Source organism: Coregonus clupeaformis, chromosome 18 (assembly GCF_020615455.1).
Source record: "Coregonus clupeaformis isolate EN_2021a chromosome 18, ASM2061545v1, whole genome shotgun sequence".
Classification (NCBI taxonomy): Eukaryota; Metazoa; Chordata; class Actinopteri; order Salmoniformes; family Salmonidae; genus Coregonus; species Coregonus clupeaformis.
Genome location: NC_059209.1, coordinates 55403104 through 55417997, shown reverse-complemented (window position 1 = coordinate 55417997; position 14894 = coordinate 55403104). Strand labels below are relative to the sequence as shown.

Genomic DNA, 14894 nt, shown 5'->3' with positions numbered 1-14894 from the left:
GACATCCCTGTTACTGAATGCCTCTCAAATCCTGCCGATTCATTTCTCACTCTAAATATACAATACTTGTTTGAGCTAGAAATGTAACACCGCCCGGATCGATAAGTAGTATCGAATGGATGCAGCAAAAGGGAGAGATGTACTCTATCATGTGTTCTACTGGCACAGCATTGACCTTTTTGACAAAGTCACTGAGCCATGTTATTTCCAGCCTTCTAGATGGGGCAAAGTGGATAGTTAGCCCCAGGCACTGATTCTCTGCTGTCCTACCATTATGGCTAATGATAGTAATCTCAACATAAATCAAATAAAATTGTATTTGTCACATGCTTCGTAAACAACAGGTGTAGACTAACAGTGAAAGGCATACTTATGTGGCCTTCCCAACCATGCAGAGAGAAAAAAATAGAAATAATAGGAAAACAATAACAAGGAATAAATCCACAATGAGTAAAGATAACATGGCTATATACATGGAGTTAGTACAGAGTCCATGTGCAGGGGTACGAGGTAATTGAGGTAGATATGTACATATACAGTGAGGGGGGAAAAAGTATTTGATCCCCTGCTGATTTTGTAGTTTGCCCACTGACAAAGATGGTAGGTTAATTTGAACAGTGGGAGACAGAATAACAACAAAAAAATCCAGAAAAACGCATGTCAAAAATGTTATACATTGATTTGCATTTGAATGAGGGAAATAAGTATTTGACCCCCTCTCAATCAGAAAGATTTCTGGCTCCCACGTGTCTTTTATACAGGTAACGAGCTGAGATTAGGAGTACACTCTTAAAGGGAGTGCTCCTAATCTCAGCTTGTTACCTGTATAAAAGACACCTGTCCACAGAAGCAATCAATCAGATTCCAAACTCTCCACCATGGCCAAGACCAAAGAGCTCTCCAAGGATGTCAGGGACAAGATTGTAGACCTACACAAGGCTAGAATGGGCTACAAGACCATCGCCAAGCAGCTTGGTGAGAAGGTGACAACAGTTGGTGCGATTATTTGCAAATGGAAGAAAAACAAAATAACTGTCAATCTCCCTCGGCCTGGGGCGCTCCATACAAGATCTCACCTCGTGGAGTTGCAATGATCATGAGAACGGTGAGGAATCAGCCCAGAACTACACGGGAGGATCTTGTCAATGATCTCAAGGCAGCTGGGACCATAGTCACCAAGAAAACAATAGGTAACACACTACGCCGTGAAGGACTGAAATCCTGCAGCGCCCTCAAGGTCCCCCTGCTCAAGAAAGCACATATACAGGGCCGTCTGAAGTTTGCCAATGAACATCTGAATGATTCAGAGGAGAACTGGGTGAAAGTGTTGTGGTCAGATGAGACCAAAATCGAGCTCTTTGGCATCAACACAACTCGCCGTGTTTGGAGGAGGAGGAATGCTGCCTATGACCCCAAGAACACCATCCCCACCGTCAAACATGGAGGTGGAAACATTATGCTTTGGGGGTGTTTTTCTGCTAAGGGGACAGGACAACTTCACAGCATCAAAGGGACGCTGGACGGGGCCATGTACCGTCAAATCTTGGGTGAGAACCTCCTTCCCTCAGCCAGGGCATTGAAAATGGGTCGTAGATGGGTATTCCAGCATGACAATGACCCAAAACACACGGCCAAGGCAACAAAGGAGTGGCTCAAGAAGAAGCATATTAAGGTCCTGGAGTGGCCTAGCCAGTCTCCAGACCTTAATCCCATAGAAAATCTGTGGAGGGAGCTGAAGGTTCGAGTTGCCAAACGTCAGCCTCGAAACCTTAATGACTTGGAGAAGATCTGCAAAGAGGAGTGGAACAAAATCCCTCCTGAGATGTGTGCAAACCTGGTGGCCAACTACAAGAAACGTCTGACCTCTGTGATTGCCAACAAGGGTTTTGCCACCAAGTACTAAGTCATGTTTTGCAGAGGGGTCAAATACTTATTTCCCTCATTAAAATGCAAATCAATTTATAACATTTTTGACATGCGTTTTTCTGGATTTTTTTGTTGTTATTCTGTCTCTCACTGTTCAAATAAACCTACCATTAAAATTATAGACTGATCATGTCTTTGTCAGTGAGCAAACGTACAAAATCAGCAGGGGATCAAATACTTTTTTCCCTCACTGTAGGTAGGGATAAAGTGACTAGGCAACAGGATGGATAATAAACAGTAGCAGCAGCGTATGTGATGAGTTAAGAGTTAGTGCAAAAAGGCTCAATGCCAATAGTTAACCAATAGCTAACCGGACTAACTATTTAACAGTCTTATGGCTTGGGGGTAGAAGCTGTTCAGGGTCCTGTTGGTTCCAGACCTGCTGCATCGGTACTGCTTGCCGTGCGGTAGCAGAGAGAACAGTCAATGACTTGGGTGGCTGGAGTCATTGACCATTTTTAGGGCCTTCCTCTGACACTTGTTGGTATAGAGGTCCTGGATGGCAGGGAGCTCGGCCCCAGTAATGTACTGGGCAGTACGGACTACCCTCTGTGGCATCCGAAGGTGCTACAGAGGGTAGTCCAAGCAGTTGACATACTAAGCAGTGATGCAGCCAGTCAAGATGCTCTCAATGCTGCAGCTGTAGAACTGTTTGAGGTTTGTAGGACCCATGCCAAATCTTTTCAGCCTCCTTAGGGGGAAGAGGCGTTGTCGTGCCCTCTTCACGACTGTTTTAGTATGTGTGGCTCATGATAGATCCTTAGTGGACACAGAGGAACTTGAAGCTCTTGACCCGCTCCTCTACAGTCCCGTCGATGCGTGCTCGGCCCTCCGTTTCCTGTAGTCCACAATCAGCTCCTTTGTCTTACTGACGTTGAGGGAGAGGTTGTTGTTGTCCTGGTACCACATTGCCAGGTCACTGACCTCCTCCCTATAGGCGGTCTCATCGTCAGTGATCAGGCCAACCACAGTTGTCGTCAGCAAACAAATTGATAGTGTTTGAGTCGTGCGCGGCCACGCAGTGCACGTCAATGACCTGCGCTCAATCAGTTTCAGCTAGCAGCACGTTTTTCCTGCAGTCAGAGCATCACTATTTTATGAATAAAACAACATGTCTAAGAAATGTAAAAGTGCTGATGACATCATCAAAAAATAAAGTAAGGCTATATCTCGAGAGTTATCTTAACTTCGGTTTTATTGAAGGACAGGACAGGACTCGGCCAGAATGTGTCATTTGTGGCGAGAAGCTAGCTAATGACAGCATGAAGCCAAGCAAAATGCAACGACACCAGGAAACAAAAACACCAGGAGACTATTGGTGAAGGTCAGGATGTTTTTGAGAGGAAGAAGCAGTTGGCAGTATCAAAAAGATCCACAGACATCAGAAAACCATTTGAAAGAGCAGGCAGTGATTTACACAGAGCCATGGAGGCATCATTTGAGTGTTCGCTATTAATTTCCAAGGCTAAAAAGCTGCACAATATTGGAGAGCAGCTAATCAAACCCGCCTGCCTGAAAATAGTCAATAGTATTCTCACATAGGTCTTCCTTTTGTCCAAGTGGAAAAGGGCAGTGTGGAGTGCAATAGAGATTGCGTCATCTGTAGATCTGTTGGGGTGAATTGGAGTGGGTCCAGGGTGTCTGGGATGATGGTGTGGATGTGATCCATGAACAGCATTTCATGGCAACAGATGTGAGTGCTACGGGGCAATAGTCATTTAGACAGGTTACCTTGGTGTTCTTGGGCACAGGGACTATGGTGGTCTGCTTGAAACATGTAGGTATTACATACTGGGTCAGGAAGAGGTTGAAATCTTGCCAGCTGGTCAGCGCATGCTCTGAGTACTCGTCCTGGTAATCCATCTGGCCCGCGGCCTTGTGAATGTAAACCTGTTTAAAGGTCTTACTCACATCGGCTATGGAGAGCAAGATCACAAAGTCGTCCGGAACAGCTAGTGTTCTCATGCATGGTTCAGTCTTGCTTTCCTCGAAGCGAGCATAAAAGGAATTTAGCTTGTCTGGTATGCTCGCGTCACTGGGCAGCTCGCGGCTGGGTTTCCCTTTGTAATCCGTGATAGTTTGCAAGCCCTGCCACATCCGACAAGTGTCAGAGCCGGCATAGTATGATTCTATCTTAGTCCTTTATTGATGTTTTGACTGTTTGATGGCTCGTCGGAGGTCGTATTGGGATTTCTTATAAGCGTCCGGATTAGTGTCCCGCGGCAGCTCTAGCCTTTAGCCCAGTGCAGATGTTGTCTGTAATCCATGGCTTCTGGTTGGGACATGTACAGTACATACGGTCACTGTGGGGACAACATCGTCGATGCACTTATTAATGAAGCCGGTGACTGATGTGGTAAACTCCTCAATGTTATTGAATGAATCCCGGAACACATTCCAGTCTTTGCTAGTGAAACAGTCCTGTAGTTTAGCATCCGCTTCATCGGACCACTTCCGCATTGAGCGCGTCACTGGTACTTCCTGTTTTGAGTTTTTGCTTGGAATCAGGAGGATAGAGTTATGGTAAGATTTGCCAAATGGAGGGCGAGGCAAATCTTTGTATGCATTTATGTGTGTGGAGTAAAGGTGATCTAGAGTTTCTTTCGCCTCTAGGCGGATTTCAGTTTCCCTGCATTAAAGTCACCGGCCACTAGGAACGCCGCCTCTGGATGTGCATTTTCTTGTTTGCTAATGGCTCTGTACAGCTCGTTGAGTGCGGTCTTAGTGCCATCATCAGTTTGTGGTGGTAAATAGACAGCTAAAAAAAATATAGATAAACTCTTGGTAAATAGTATGGTCTGCAGCTTATCATGAGGTATTCTTACTCAGATGAGCAAAACCTCAAGACTTCCTTAACATTAGAGATCGCGCACCAGCTGTTGCATATAACACCCACAATTTTCTCTTTCAAGTCACAGGCACAGTTACTGATATTGAAATAAACAAACAGATACTATGGTATCTATAGGTACTGACTATACAGATACAATAGCATCTCAGCAGTCCTGACACTGTGTGGTCAAGGAGCAGCAGCTCATTGAAACCTGCTTTACTTTACACCAGATTTACACCAGCTCAGAACGGCGCCGGAGAAGATGGCTGCCGTTTTACAGCCCTCTAAGCAATTGTACTATTATGTGTGTTTTTCCGCGTTATTTGTAATTTATTTTGTACATAATGTTTCTGCCATCGTCTCTTATAACCAAAAAGAGCTTCTGGATATCAGGACAGCGATTACTCACCTCGTATTGGACGAAGATTTGTTCTTCAACAAGGCGGCCGCAAAGGATATCCTACAGACACCCGACAAGGCCCAAATCCCCGTCATTCGCATGAGGAAGAGACAGAGATATCGTGGACGTAGGTCGGGGTGCCTTGTAAGGATCCGACGGCGAGCGAGTAAACTGCCGCTCCCATCAATCCTATTAGCCAATCTTTAATCATTGGAGAACAAATTGGATGACCTAAGATTACGGTTATCCTACCAACGGGACATTAAAAACTGTAATATCTTATGTTTCACCGAGTCGTGGCTGAACGATCGACATGGATAACATACAGCTAGCGGGCTATACGCTACATCGGCAGGATAGAACGGCTGACTCCGGTAAGACAAGGGGTGGCGGTCTGTGTATATTTGTAAACAACAGCTGGTGCACAAAATCAAATACTAAGGAAGTCTCGAGGTTTTGCTCGCCTGAGGTAGAGTATCTTATGATAAGCTGTAGACCACACTATTTACCAAGAGAGTTTTCATCTATATTTTTCATAGCTGTCTATTTACCACCACAAACCAATGCTGGCATTAAGATTGCACTGAATGAGCTGTATAAGGCCATAAATCAACAGGAAAACGCTCATCCAGATGCAGCGCTCCTAGTGGCCGGGGACTTTAATGCAGGGAAACTTAAATCCCTTCTACCTAATTTCTACCAGCATGTTAAATGTGCAACCAGAGGAAAAAAAACTCTAGACCACCTTTACTCCACACACAGAGACGCATACAATGCTCTCCCTCGCCCTCCATTTGGCAAATCTGACCATAACTCTATCCTCCTGATTCCTGCTTATAAGCAAAAACTAAAGCAGGAAGCACCAGTGACTCGGTTAATAAAAAAGTGGTCAGATGACGCAGATGCTAAGCTACAGGACTGTTTTGCTAGCACAGACTGGAACATGTTCCGGGATTCTTCCGATAGCATTGAGGAGTACACCACATGGCTTCATCAATAAGTGCACTGATGATGTCGTCCCCACAGTGACCGTACGTACATACCCCAACCAGAAGCCATGGATTACAGGAAACATCCGCACTGAGCTAAAGGGTAGAGCTGCCGCTTTCAAGGAGCGGGACTCTAACCCGGACGCTTATAAGAAATCCCGCTATGCCCTCAGACGAACCATCAAACAGGCAAAGAGTCAATACAGGACTAAGATTGAATCGTACTACACTGGCTCTGACGCTCGTCGGATGTGGCAGGGCTTGAAAACTATTACAGACTACAAAGGGAAGCACAGCCGCGAGCTGCCCAGTGACACAAGACTTCCAGACGAGCTAAACCACTTCTATGCTCGCTTCGAGGCAAGCAACACTGAAGCATGCATGAGAGCACCAGCTGTTCCGGATGACTATGTGATCACGCTCTCCGTAGCCGATGTGAGTAAGACTTTTAAGCAGGTCAACATTCACAAGGCCGCAGGGCCAGACGGATTACCAGGACGTGTACTCCGAGCATGTGCTGACCAACTGGCAAGTGTCTTCACTGACATTTTCAACATGTCCCTGACTGAGTCTGTAATACCAACATGTTTCAAGCAGACCACCATAGTCCCCGTGCCCAAGGACTCTAAGATAACCTGCCTAAATGACTACCGACCCGTAGCACTGACGTCTGTAGCCATGAAGTGCTTTGAAAGGCTGGTCATGGCTCACATCAACAGCATTATCCCAGAAACCCTAGACCCACTTCAATTTGCATACCGCCCCAACAGATCCACAGATGATGCAATCTCTATTGCACTCCACACTGCCCTTTCCCACCTGGACAAGAGGAACACCTACGTGAGAATGCTATTCATTGACTACAGCTCAGCATTCAACACCATAGTGCCCTCTAAGCTCATCACTAAGCTAAGGATCCTGGGACTAAACACCTCCCTCTGCAACTGGATCCTGGACTTCCTGACGGGCCGCCCCCAGGTGGTAAGGGTAGGTAACAACACATCTGCCACACTGATCCTCAACACGGGGGCCCCTCAGGGGTGCGTGCTCAGTCCCCTCCTGTACTCCCTGTTCACCCATGACTGCATGGCCAGGCATGACTCCAACACCATCATTACGTTTGCCGACGACACAACAGTGGTAGGCCTGATCACCGACAACGATGAGACAGCCTATAGGGAGGAGGTCAGAGACCTGGCCGTGTGGTGCCAGGATAACAACCTCTCCCTCAACGTGACCAAGACAAAGGAGATGATTGTGGACTACAGGGGAAAAAAAGAGGACTGAGCACGCCCCCATTCTCATCGATGGGGCTGTAGTGGAACAGGTTGAGAGCTTCAAGTTCCTTGGTGTCCACATCACCAACGAACTATCATGGTCCAAACACACCAAGACAGTCGTGAAGAGGGCACGACAAAGCCTATTCCCCCTCAGGAGACTTGGCATGGGTCCTCAGATCCTCAAAAAATTCTACAGCTGCACCATCGAGAGCATCCTGACAGGTTGCATCACCGCCTGGTATGGCAACTGCTTGGCCTCCGACCGCAAGGCACTACAGAGGGTAGTGCGTACGGCCCAGTACATCACTGGGGCCAAGCTTCCTGCCATCCAGGACCTCTATACCAGGCGGTGTCAGAGGAAGGCCCTCAAAATTGTCAAAGACTCCAGCCACCCTAGTCATAGACTGTTCTCTCTGCTACCGCCACGGCAAGCGGTACCGGAGTGCCAAGTCTAGGTCCAAAAGACTTCTCAACAGCTTCTACCCCCAAGCCATAAGACTCCTGAACAGCTAATCATGGCTACCCGGACTATTTGCACTGCCCCCCCACCCCATCCTTTTACGCTGCTGCTACTCTGTTAATTATTTATGCATAGTCACTTTAACTCTACCCACATGTACATATTACTTCAACTACCTCAACTAGCCGGTGCCCCCGCACATTGACTCTGCACCGGTACCCCCCTGTATATATAGCCTCCCTACTGTTATTTTATTTTACTTCTGCTCTTTTTTTCTCAACACTTTTTTAATTGTTGTTTTATTTTTACTTTTTTGTTAAAAATAAATGCACTGTTGGTTAAGGGCTGTAAGTAAGCATTTAACTGTAATGTCTGCACCTGTTGTATTCGGCGCATGTGGCCAATAAAATTTGATTTGATTTGAGCTCTCAAAATGGCCTTGAGTCTCTCTCAGCAGGCCGGTCTATCACTGACCTCCTGTGGCCAGGAGAAGGTATCACAGCAACAAACTCCACACAGGTTGAAAATCTGGATCATGTTTTGTAGAAATGACTATGCTGTAAGAGTTCCAGATAAGATACGATATACGTGACTATTAATAGACAGTGGGTCATTGTCAAATGAATCCATCTCTCTGGATGGAATAATCACCAAATAGTATGGTCATGTGCAGTGACTCACCAGTGTTTGCTACCCTCATTCTGAAATGAGGAGCTTGTGTGCAAGTGGAGCATGAGTCTGCCCGGTCATCCATTGTGTCATCCAGCATATCCTCTATGAAATCTGATGCCCCTGCCTACAGTAAACCCAGACAGGACCAGACAGGAGAATATGACTCAGCCACACAGAGCTAGTAGACCCTGTACCTGTCACATTGTTCTCTCAGTGCCAATGCCTGCATATAACAAAGACTTTTAGGAAGGTAGCCTAAAGTACTATTCATGTCTGTCCTTCCTGTAGCCTGACTCCTGCCACGCCCACCTCAGACGGCAACCTCAGCCCGTCGCCTAGGAAACCCATTCCGACCCACACACCAGGGGAACATGCTCCACCAAGTGACCTGGACACTCCAGATGGCTTCTCCCCCTCGGTCAAGCCCGAGATGCAACTACTCCCCTTCCCTGAGGTAAGACTGACACCACCTTTTTAAAGGACGTATCAGTGTAACAGTTAGAATTGCTTTTTTCCCCATAGATTTGCTTCTTGTGTATCTGTATGTGTTTCTGTTTCTCCCTCTCTCCAGGCCTCCACCATCCTGCTGGACTCCAGTGCTCTGCGGTCCAGGGTGCAGTTGAGTAAGATGCGGGGGCCACGTTCGCGCCCCTCCAGGGTGGCTCGTCAGACTGCTGCTCTGTCTGTACACCCGGAGGGACAAGCCACACCCACTGAGGACTGGCGCTCCCGAGACTCCACAGGTCAGCCTAGGACTCTGTTCTCATATAGACACTCTGTCATATCTCCAGGGCATAAAATAAACACCCACCAAATGCAGTTAGATTTTGGTATTGGTGGGTAGGAATGTCTATTTCACCAGCCACGTTGGTGGGTGGTCAATTTGCAGGGCTCTACAGTGCAAACATTACATTCTCATTTGCAAATAAAAAGGGTCAAAAGTCAAGTATGAGCACATGTGCGAGTTATAGCAAAAAATGCTGCAGTAGCTGTTTTCAAAGCATTCTGCCGTTTTGTTTCATAGCTGCTAATCGCACAAAGAAATACGAGTCCTATATCCCACCTCGCGCAGCAACACTGCCTGCTCTGTCCTCATGTTTTTTGGCTATTTACAGTTTTGTTCACAAGCTTGGTTGTTTTTCAATGTTAGTTTGAGTTTGCTTCAACTGCTAGCTAGTCAGATTCAAAATCTCAGACATACATGACACCACGGTAACCTCCGCCCTTAAAGGGGCGGCTGCACATTTGTCTCATCTGGTGAAATTTTGGTTAAAAGACTCAGCTCACAAAAGATTAAATGAAATTGAGCAATAAAACACATTACTTCTTACTAATACATTCCTTATTTTAGAAACATTACAAAGCATGGTCATCTTTTTTTGATGTAATTATGGGCAGAAAATATCTTGTCTCATGGCTCGACATTAACACTTGTCCTCTTGTCCGGGACAAGTAAAAAAAAAATAGTCTGACAAGAAGAATATAGATTTGAGTTGTCCAAATGGAAAAGTAAAAAAATATCAAACATCCGATCAGAATTGGATCAGAGGCCAACATTGGAATAATATTCAAATCTATTTTTCATGTACATAAATAAAAAAAACTGTGCTACAGCCTCATGTCCAAACTGATGCTGACATGAGGGAGGCGCCAGAAAATGTAGCCAAACTTTTAATAAGACTTTTAATTACATAAATATAGGCTAAACGCCAGTCATGTTTGACAAATATAATGAAGGATAATTAACATAAACATCTAATGGCTGTCGACATACCCGAGGCACGGTTTATTTAGATCAAATGATCACAAGACAGGAGAGTGAAAGACAGTGCCTGTTGCACACCACACATCACCCACCTTGAATCTGAGTGGAGGCGGTCAGCATTTTGAAACGATTTAACCATAAATGCAATTGTTTAAAACCCTGAATGTTTTATGTAATTTAATTAAGCATGTCTTGCCTTGTTTCAAAGTAGCCTAGCTAAAATATGACCATAGAAATGTTGAGGGAATTATTTTATAAACTCTTAATGCCATTGAAAGCAGTTTTATTTTTTTACATGTTCTATTGGTTTTCAAATCAACTTTATTTTATTGTCCAGCAGCCAAAGCCATAATCCTAGTCATATTAGTAACCCATGCTAGATGATGCATCTTTAGATCTCTCCTCTTTCTTAAATTTCTAACAGATATTTTATTCTCTGTCACATGAAACCGCTAGCGCGTGTGCTGCACTTTTGAGAATGGTGTTTTCCCGTTAATTGCATTTTGGAACATTTGCGCATAGCCTACAGCCATGTGCACATTGTTGAGTTTATAATATGAAGAAATACAACTTTTTCAACATTTATAAGCTAAAACGGTCTGATCTGTTGCATCAGCCTTATTGCTTTAGAATTTTTTTAAATGGCCGGTGGTTGTATGAATTTTGGATCTGTCGTCCCAGAACTCTCCCAGAGTCTGTTTTGAACCGTAGACTAGAGGTCTTCACGGGGCCAAAAAGTTGGACCCGTTCCGAAATGGACCTGGGGCTTTCCCACCCGGACCCGATATGCAAAAATAAATCAAATTAATATAGAGAACCGTTCCGAACGGACCCGAGGACAACTAGACCCTTTCTGTATAGACCTGGTAGGATCCAGACCCGGTCAGATCAGAGTGAGGGAAGCAGTAGAAAAGTCATTTTTTAAAGCTACTTTATTAACCGGAGCGTGAGCGGTGCCGCTCTAGCAGGCAGGGGAGAGGCCATACTGTGAGCGAGTGACATGAGGAGCAAGCAGGGAGGGCGAGACGAGAGACGGCAACCAACCAAGCAGACTCGCGCTATAGTAGACTAATAGCTGCCATAGCTAGGTTATTTATCAAATATGATTACGTAGTACCTGTCTTGGACTGCATCAAACCGGAACGAGAAGCTAGTTAAGCTAGCTAACCTTAGCTAGCTAGGCTAACTGAGGCTGCAGTGCATGCGCTTTCTCATCCTACAGTTACAAATAACAACAACTCCATTCAGAATATTAAGTAGCAACCTACCTGTTGGCTCTTGGTCTTTGTAGCCTATCCTTCTCCTTTAACTTTTAATTCTGTCATTTTAATTCCATTTTCCATTGATTTAGATATCTCTTAACTTTTGCCACACACGGAGCAAGGCTCTATGACTGTATCCTATTTCCGCTTTGATGACTTATGATTGGCCAACAGTGTCTTCATACCACCACTCTCCAAATGTGGCCAATCCTCCCAAGGTTAGGGTTAGTGGTTGTAGCCCAGGGATCATCCACTAGATTCAGCCGTGGGCCGATTAATTTTTTTCTTGAGCGGATAGTCGGGGTCCAGAACAAAATTAAGCAGTAAGGCCGGAGGGGGTGTGGTATGTGGCCAATATACCATAGATAAGGGCTGTTCTTATGCGCAACGCAGAGTGCCTGGATACAGCCCTTAGCCGTGGTATATTGTCCATATACCACAAACCCCCGAGGTGCCTTATTGCTATTCTAAACTAGTTACCAACTTAATTAGAGCAGTAACAATAAATGTTTTGTCATACCCGTGGTATACAGTCTGATATACCACGGCTGTCAGCCAATCAGCATTCAGGGCTTGAACCACCCAGTTTATAATTACAAATCATTTGTAGTCTGCAAATTGACTGTTTGACTAAAACATAATAATTTCAAACCTTGCTTACATTTGTATACGATCATGTGTCTCTCTATTATGCGTGGGAATACTTGGGAACAGATTTCTTAAATCAAAATCACTTGGAGCTAATTTCCTGGTGTTTTTACAGTCTTATGTCCAACAATGAAAATGTAAAAAATGATATATAATTGTTTTATTTTGCTCCGAAAACTTGGCCCTCAGGCCGCCAGTTGGGGAACTCTGTTGTAGCCCATGGAGTGGGGACTGGGCTGTTTGTCGGCCAATAGCGGTCCCCTGTGTGTGCAGATTTTAGTTCCTACGTGTGTGCTATAGTCCCGTGTAGCTCAGTTGGTAGAGCATGGCGTTTGCTACGCCAGGGTTGTGGGTTCGTTTCCCACGGGGGACCAGTATGAAAAAAAATTTACGCACTCACTAACTGTAAGTCGCTCTGGATAAGAGCGTCTGCTAAATGACTAAAATGTAAACAAGCTACACTCTTGTGAAAAGCAAGAGCAGCAGTATAAATTATACAATTCTTCTCTCTCTCTACTGCAGCAGTCTTTTTCGGATCTGTACGGCCCTTCTGGACAAGTCATTTAAAATTATACATACCCGTGACAATCATATCAGATCCGACCCAGACCCGTGATATTATTTATAATTCTGGATCCAGACCTGGATTGGGTCTCGGGTACAGGTGGATCCGTGAAGACCTCTACCGTAGACATGTTTTTTTATCGTCCCAGGGACGACGGGGCGCCCTTAATTTTGAGCCCTGAATGGAATTATTTTAAGAGACATAAAAAGTGTTTGGTTGTAATTGTAAAGTTGCAATATTTTATAGGCTATGAAGGGTGACTAACCATCTCCCAGGAGAGCCTTAAAGGGGCAGTGTTGTAATTTGAGACAGGCTTGAATATGCAAAAAAGCCAATAGGCGGAGTGTAGCCAACATTTTTGTCTGATTCTCTATGGTAAAAAAGATAATGTATTTTATTTTGTAAGGTGGTTCCTTGCATCATACAGTTATGTAAAAATTGTGTTACATACAGTGGGGAAAAAAAGTATTTAGTCAGCCACCAATTGTGCAAGTTCTCCCACTTAAAAAGATGAGAGAGGCCTGTAATTTTCATCATAGGTACACGTCAACTATGACAGACAAAATGAGGAGAAAGAAATCCAGAAAATCACATTATAGGATTTTTAATGAATTTATTTGCAAATTATGGTGGAAAATAAGTATTTGGTCAATAACAAAAGTTTCTCAATACTTTGTTATATACCCTTTGTTGGCAATGACACAGGTCAAACATTTTCTGTAAGTCTTCACAAGGTTTTCACACACTGTTGCTGGTATTTTGGCCCATTCCTCCATGCAGATCTCCTCTAGAGCAGTGATGTTTTGGGGCTGTCGCTGGGCAACACGGACTTTCAACTCCCTCCAAAGATTTTCTATGGGGTTGAGATCTGGAGACTGGCTAGGCCACTCCAGGACCTTAATGCTTCTTACGAAGCCACTCCTTCGTTGCCCGGGCGGTGTGTTTGGGATCATTGTCATGCTGAAAGACCCAGCCACGTTTCATCTTCAATGCCCTTGCTGATGGAAGGAGGTTTTCACTCAAAATCTCACGATACATGGCCCCATTCATTCTTTCCTTTACACGGATCAGTCGTCCTGGTCCCTTTGCAGAAAAACAGCCCCAAAGCATGATGTTTCCACCCCCATGCTTCACAGTAGGTATGGTGTTCTTTGGATGCAACTCAGCATTCTTTGTCCTCCAAACACGACGAGTTGAGTTTTTACCAAAAAGTTCCATTTTGGTTTCATCTGACCATATGACATTCTCCCAATCCTCTTCTGGATCATCCAAATGGACTCTAGCAAACTTCAGACGGGCCTGGAAATGTACTGGCTTAAGCAGGGGGACACGTCTGGCACTGCAGGATTTGAGTCCCTGGCGGCGTAGTGTGTTACTGATGGTAGGCTTTGTTACTTTGGTCCCAGCTCTCTGCAGGTCATTCACTAGGTCCCCCCGTGTGGTTCTGGGATTTTTGCTCACTGTTCTTGTGATCATTTTGACCCCACGGGGTGAGATCTTGCGTGGAGCCCCAGATCGAGGGAGATTATCAGTGGTCTTGGATGTCTTCCATTTCCTAATAATTGTTTTATGTATGTTTTGTTTTGTCATTTAGCAGACGCTCTTATCCAGAGCGACTTACAGGAGCAATTAGGGTTAAGTGCCTTGCTTAAGGGCACATCGACAGATTTTTCACCTAGTCGGCTCGGGGATTAGAACCAGCGACCTTTCGGTTACTGGCACAACGCTCTTACCCACTAAGCTACCTGCCGCCCTAGGTTGCTCCCACAGTTGATTTCTTCAAACCAAGCTGCTTACCTATTGCAGATTCAGTCTTCCCAGCCTGGTGCAGGTCTACAATTTTGTTTCTGGTGTCCTTTGACAGCTCTTTGGTCTTGGCCATAGTGGAGTTTGGAGTGTGACTGTTTGAGGTTGTGGACAGGTGTCTTTTATACTGATAACAAGTTCAAACAGGTGCCATTAATACAGGTAACGAGTGGAGGACAGAGGAGCCTCTTAAAGAAGAAGTTACAGGTCTGTGAGAGCCAGAAATCTTGCTTGTTTGTAGGTGACCAAATACTTATTTTCCACCATAATTTGCAAATAAATTAATTA

At 44.9% G+C, this 14894-nt stretch overlaps 1 protein-coding gene across 1 annotated transcript in view; it reads left to right on the top strand.

The window, feature by feature from the left end:
* si:ch73-138n13.1 overlaps window positions 1-14894 on the top strand; it is a 39376-nt gene that overhangs the window by 22254 nt on the left and 2228 nt on the right. Inside the window, exons 8-9 of the mRNA XM_041862404.2 lie at window positions 8849-9014; window positions 9132-9303. Coding sequence (XP_041718338.2) covers window positions 8849-9014; window positions 9132-9303 — 338 coding nt within the window. The remainder of the gene's footprint in view (window positions 1-8848; window positions 9015-9131; window positions 9304-14894) is intronic.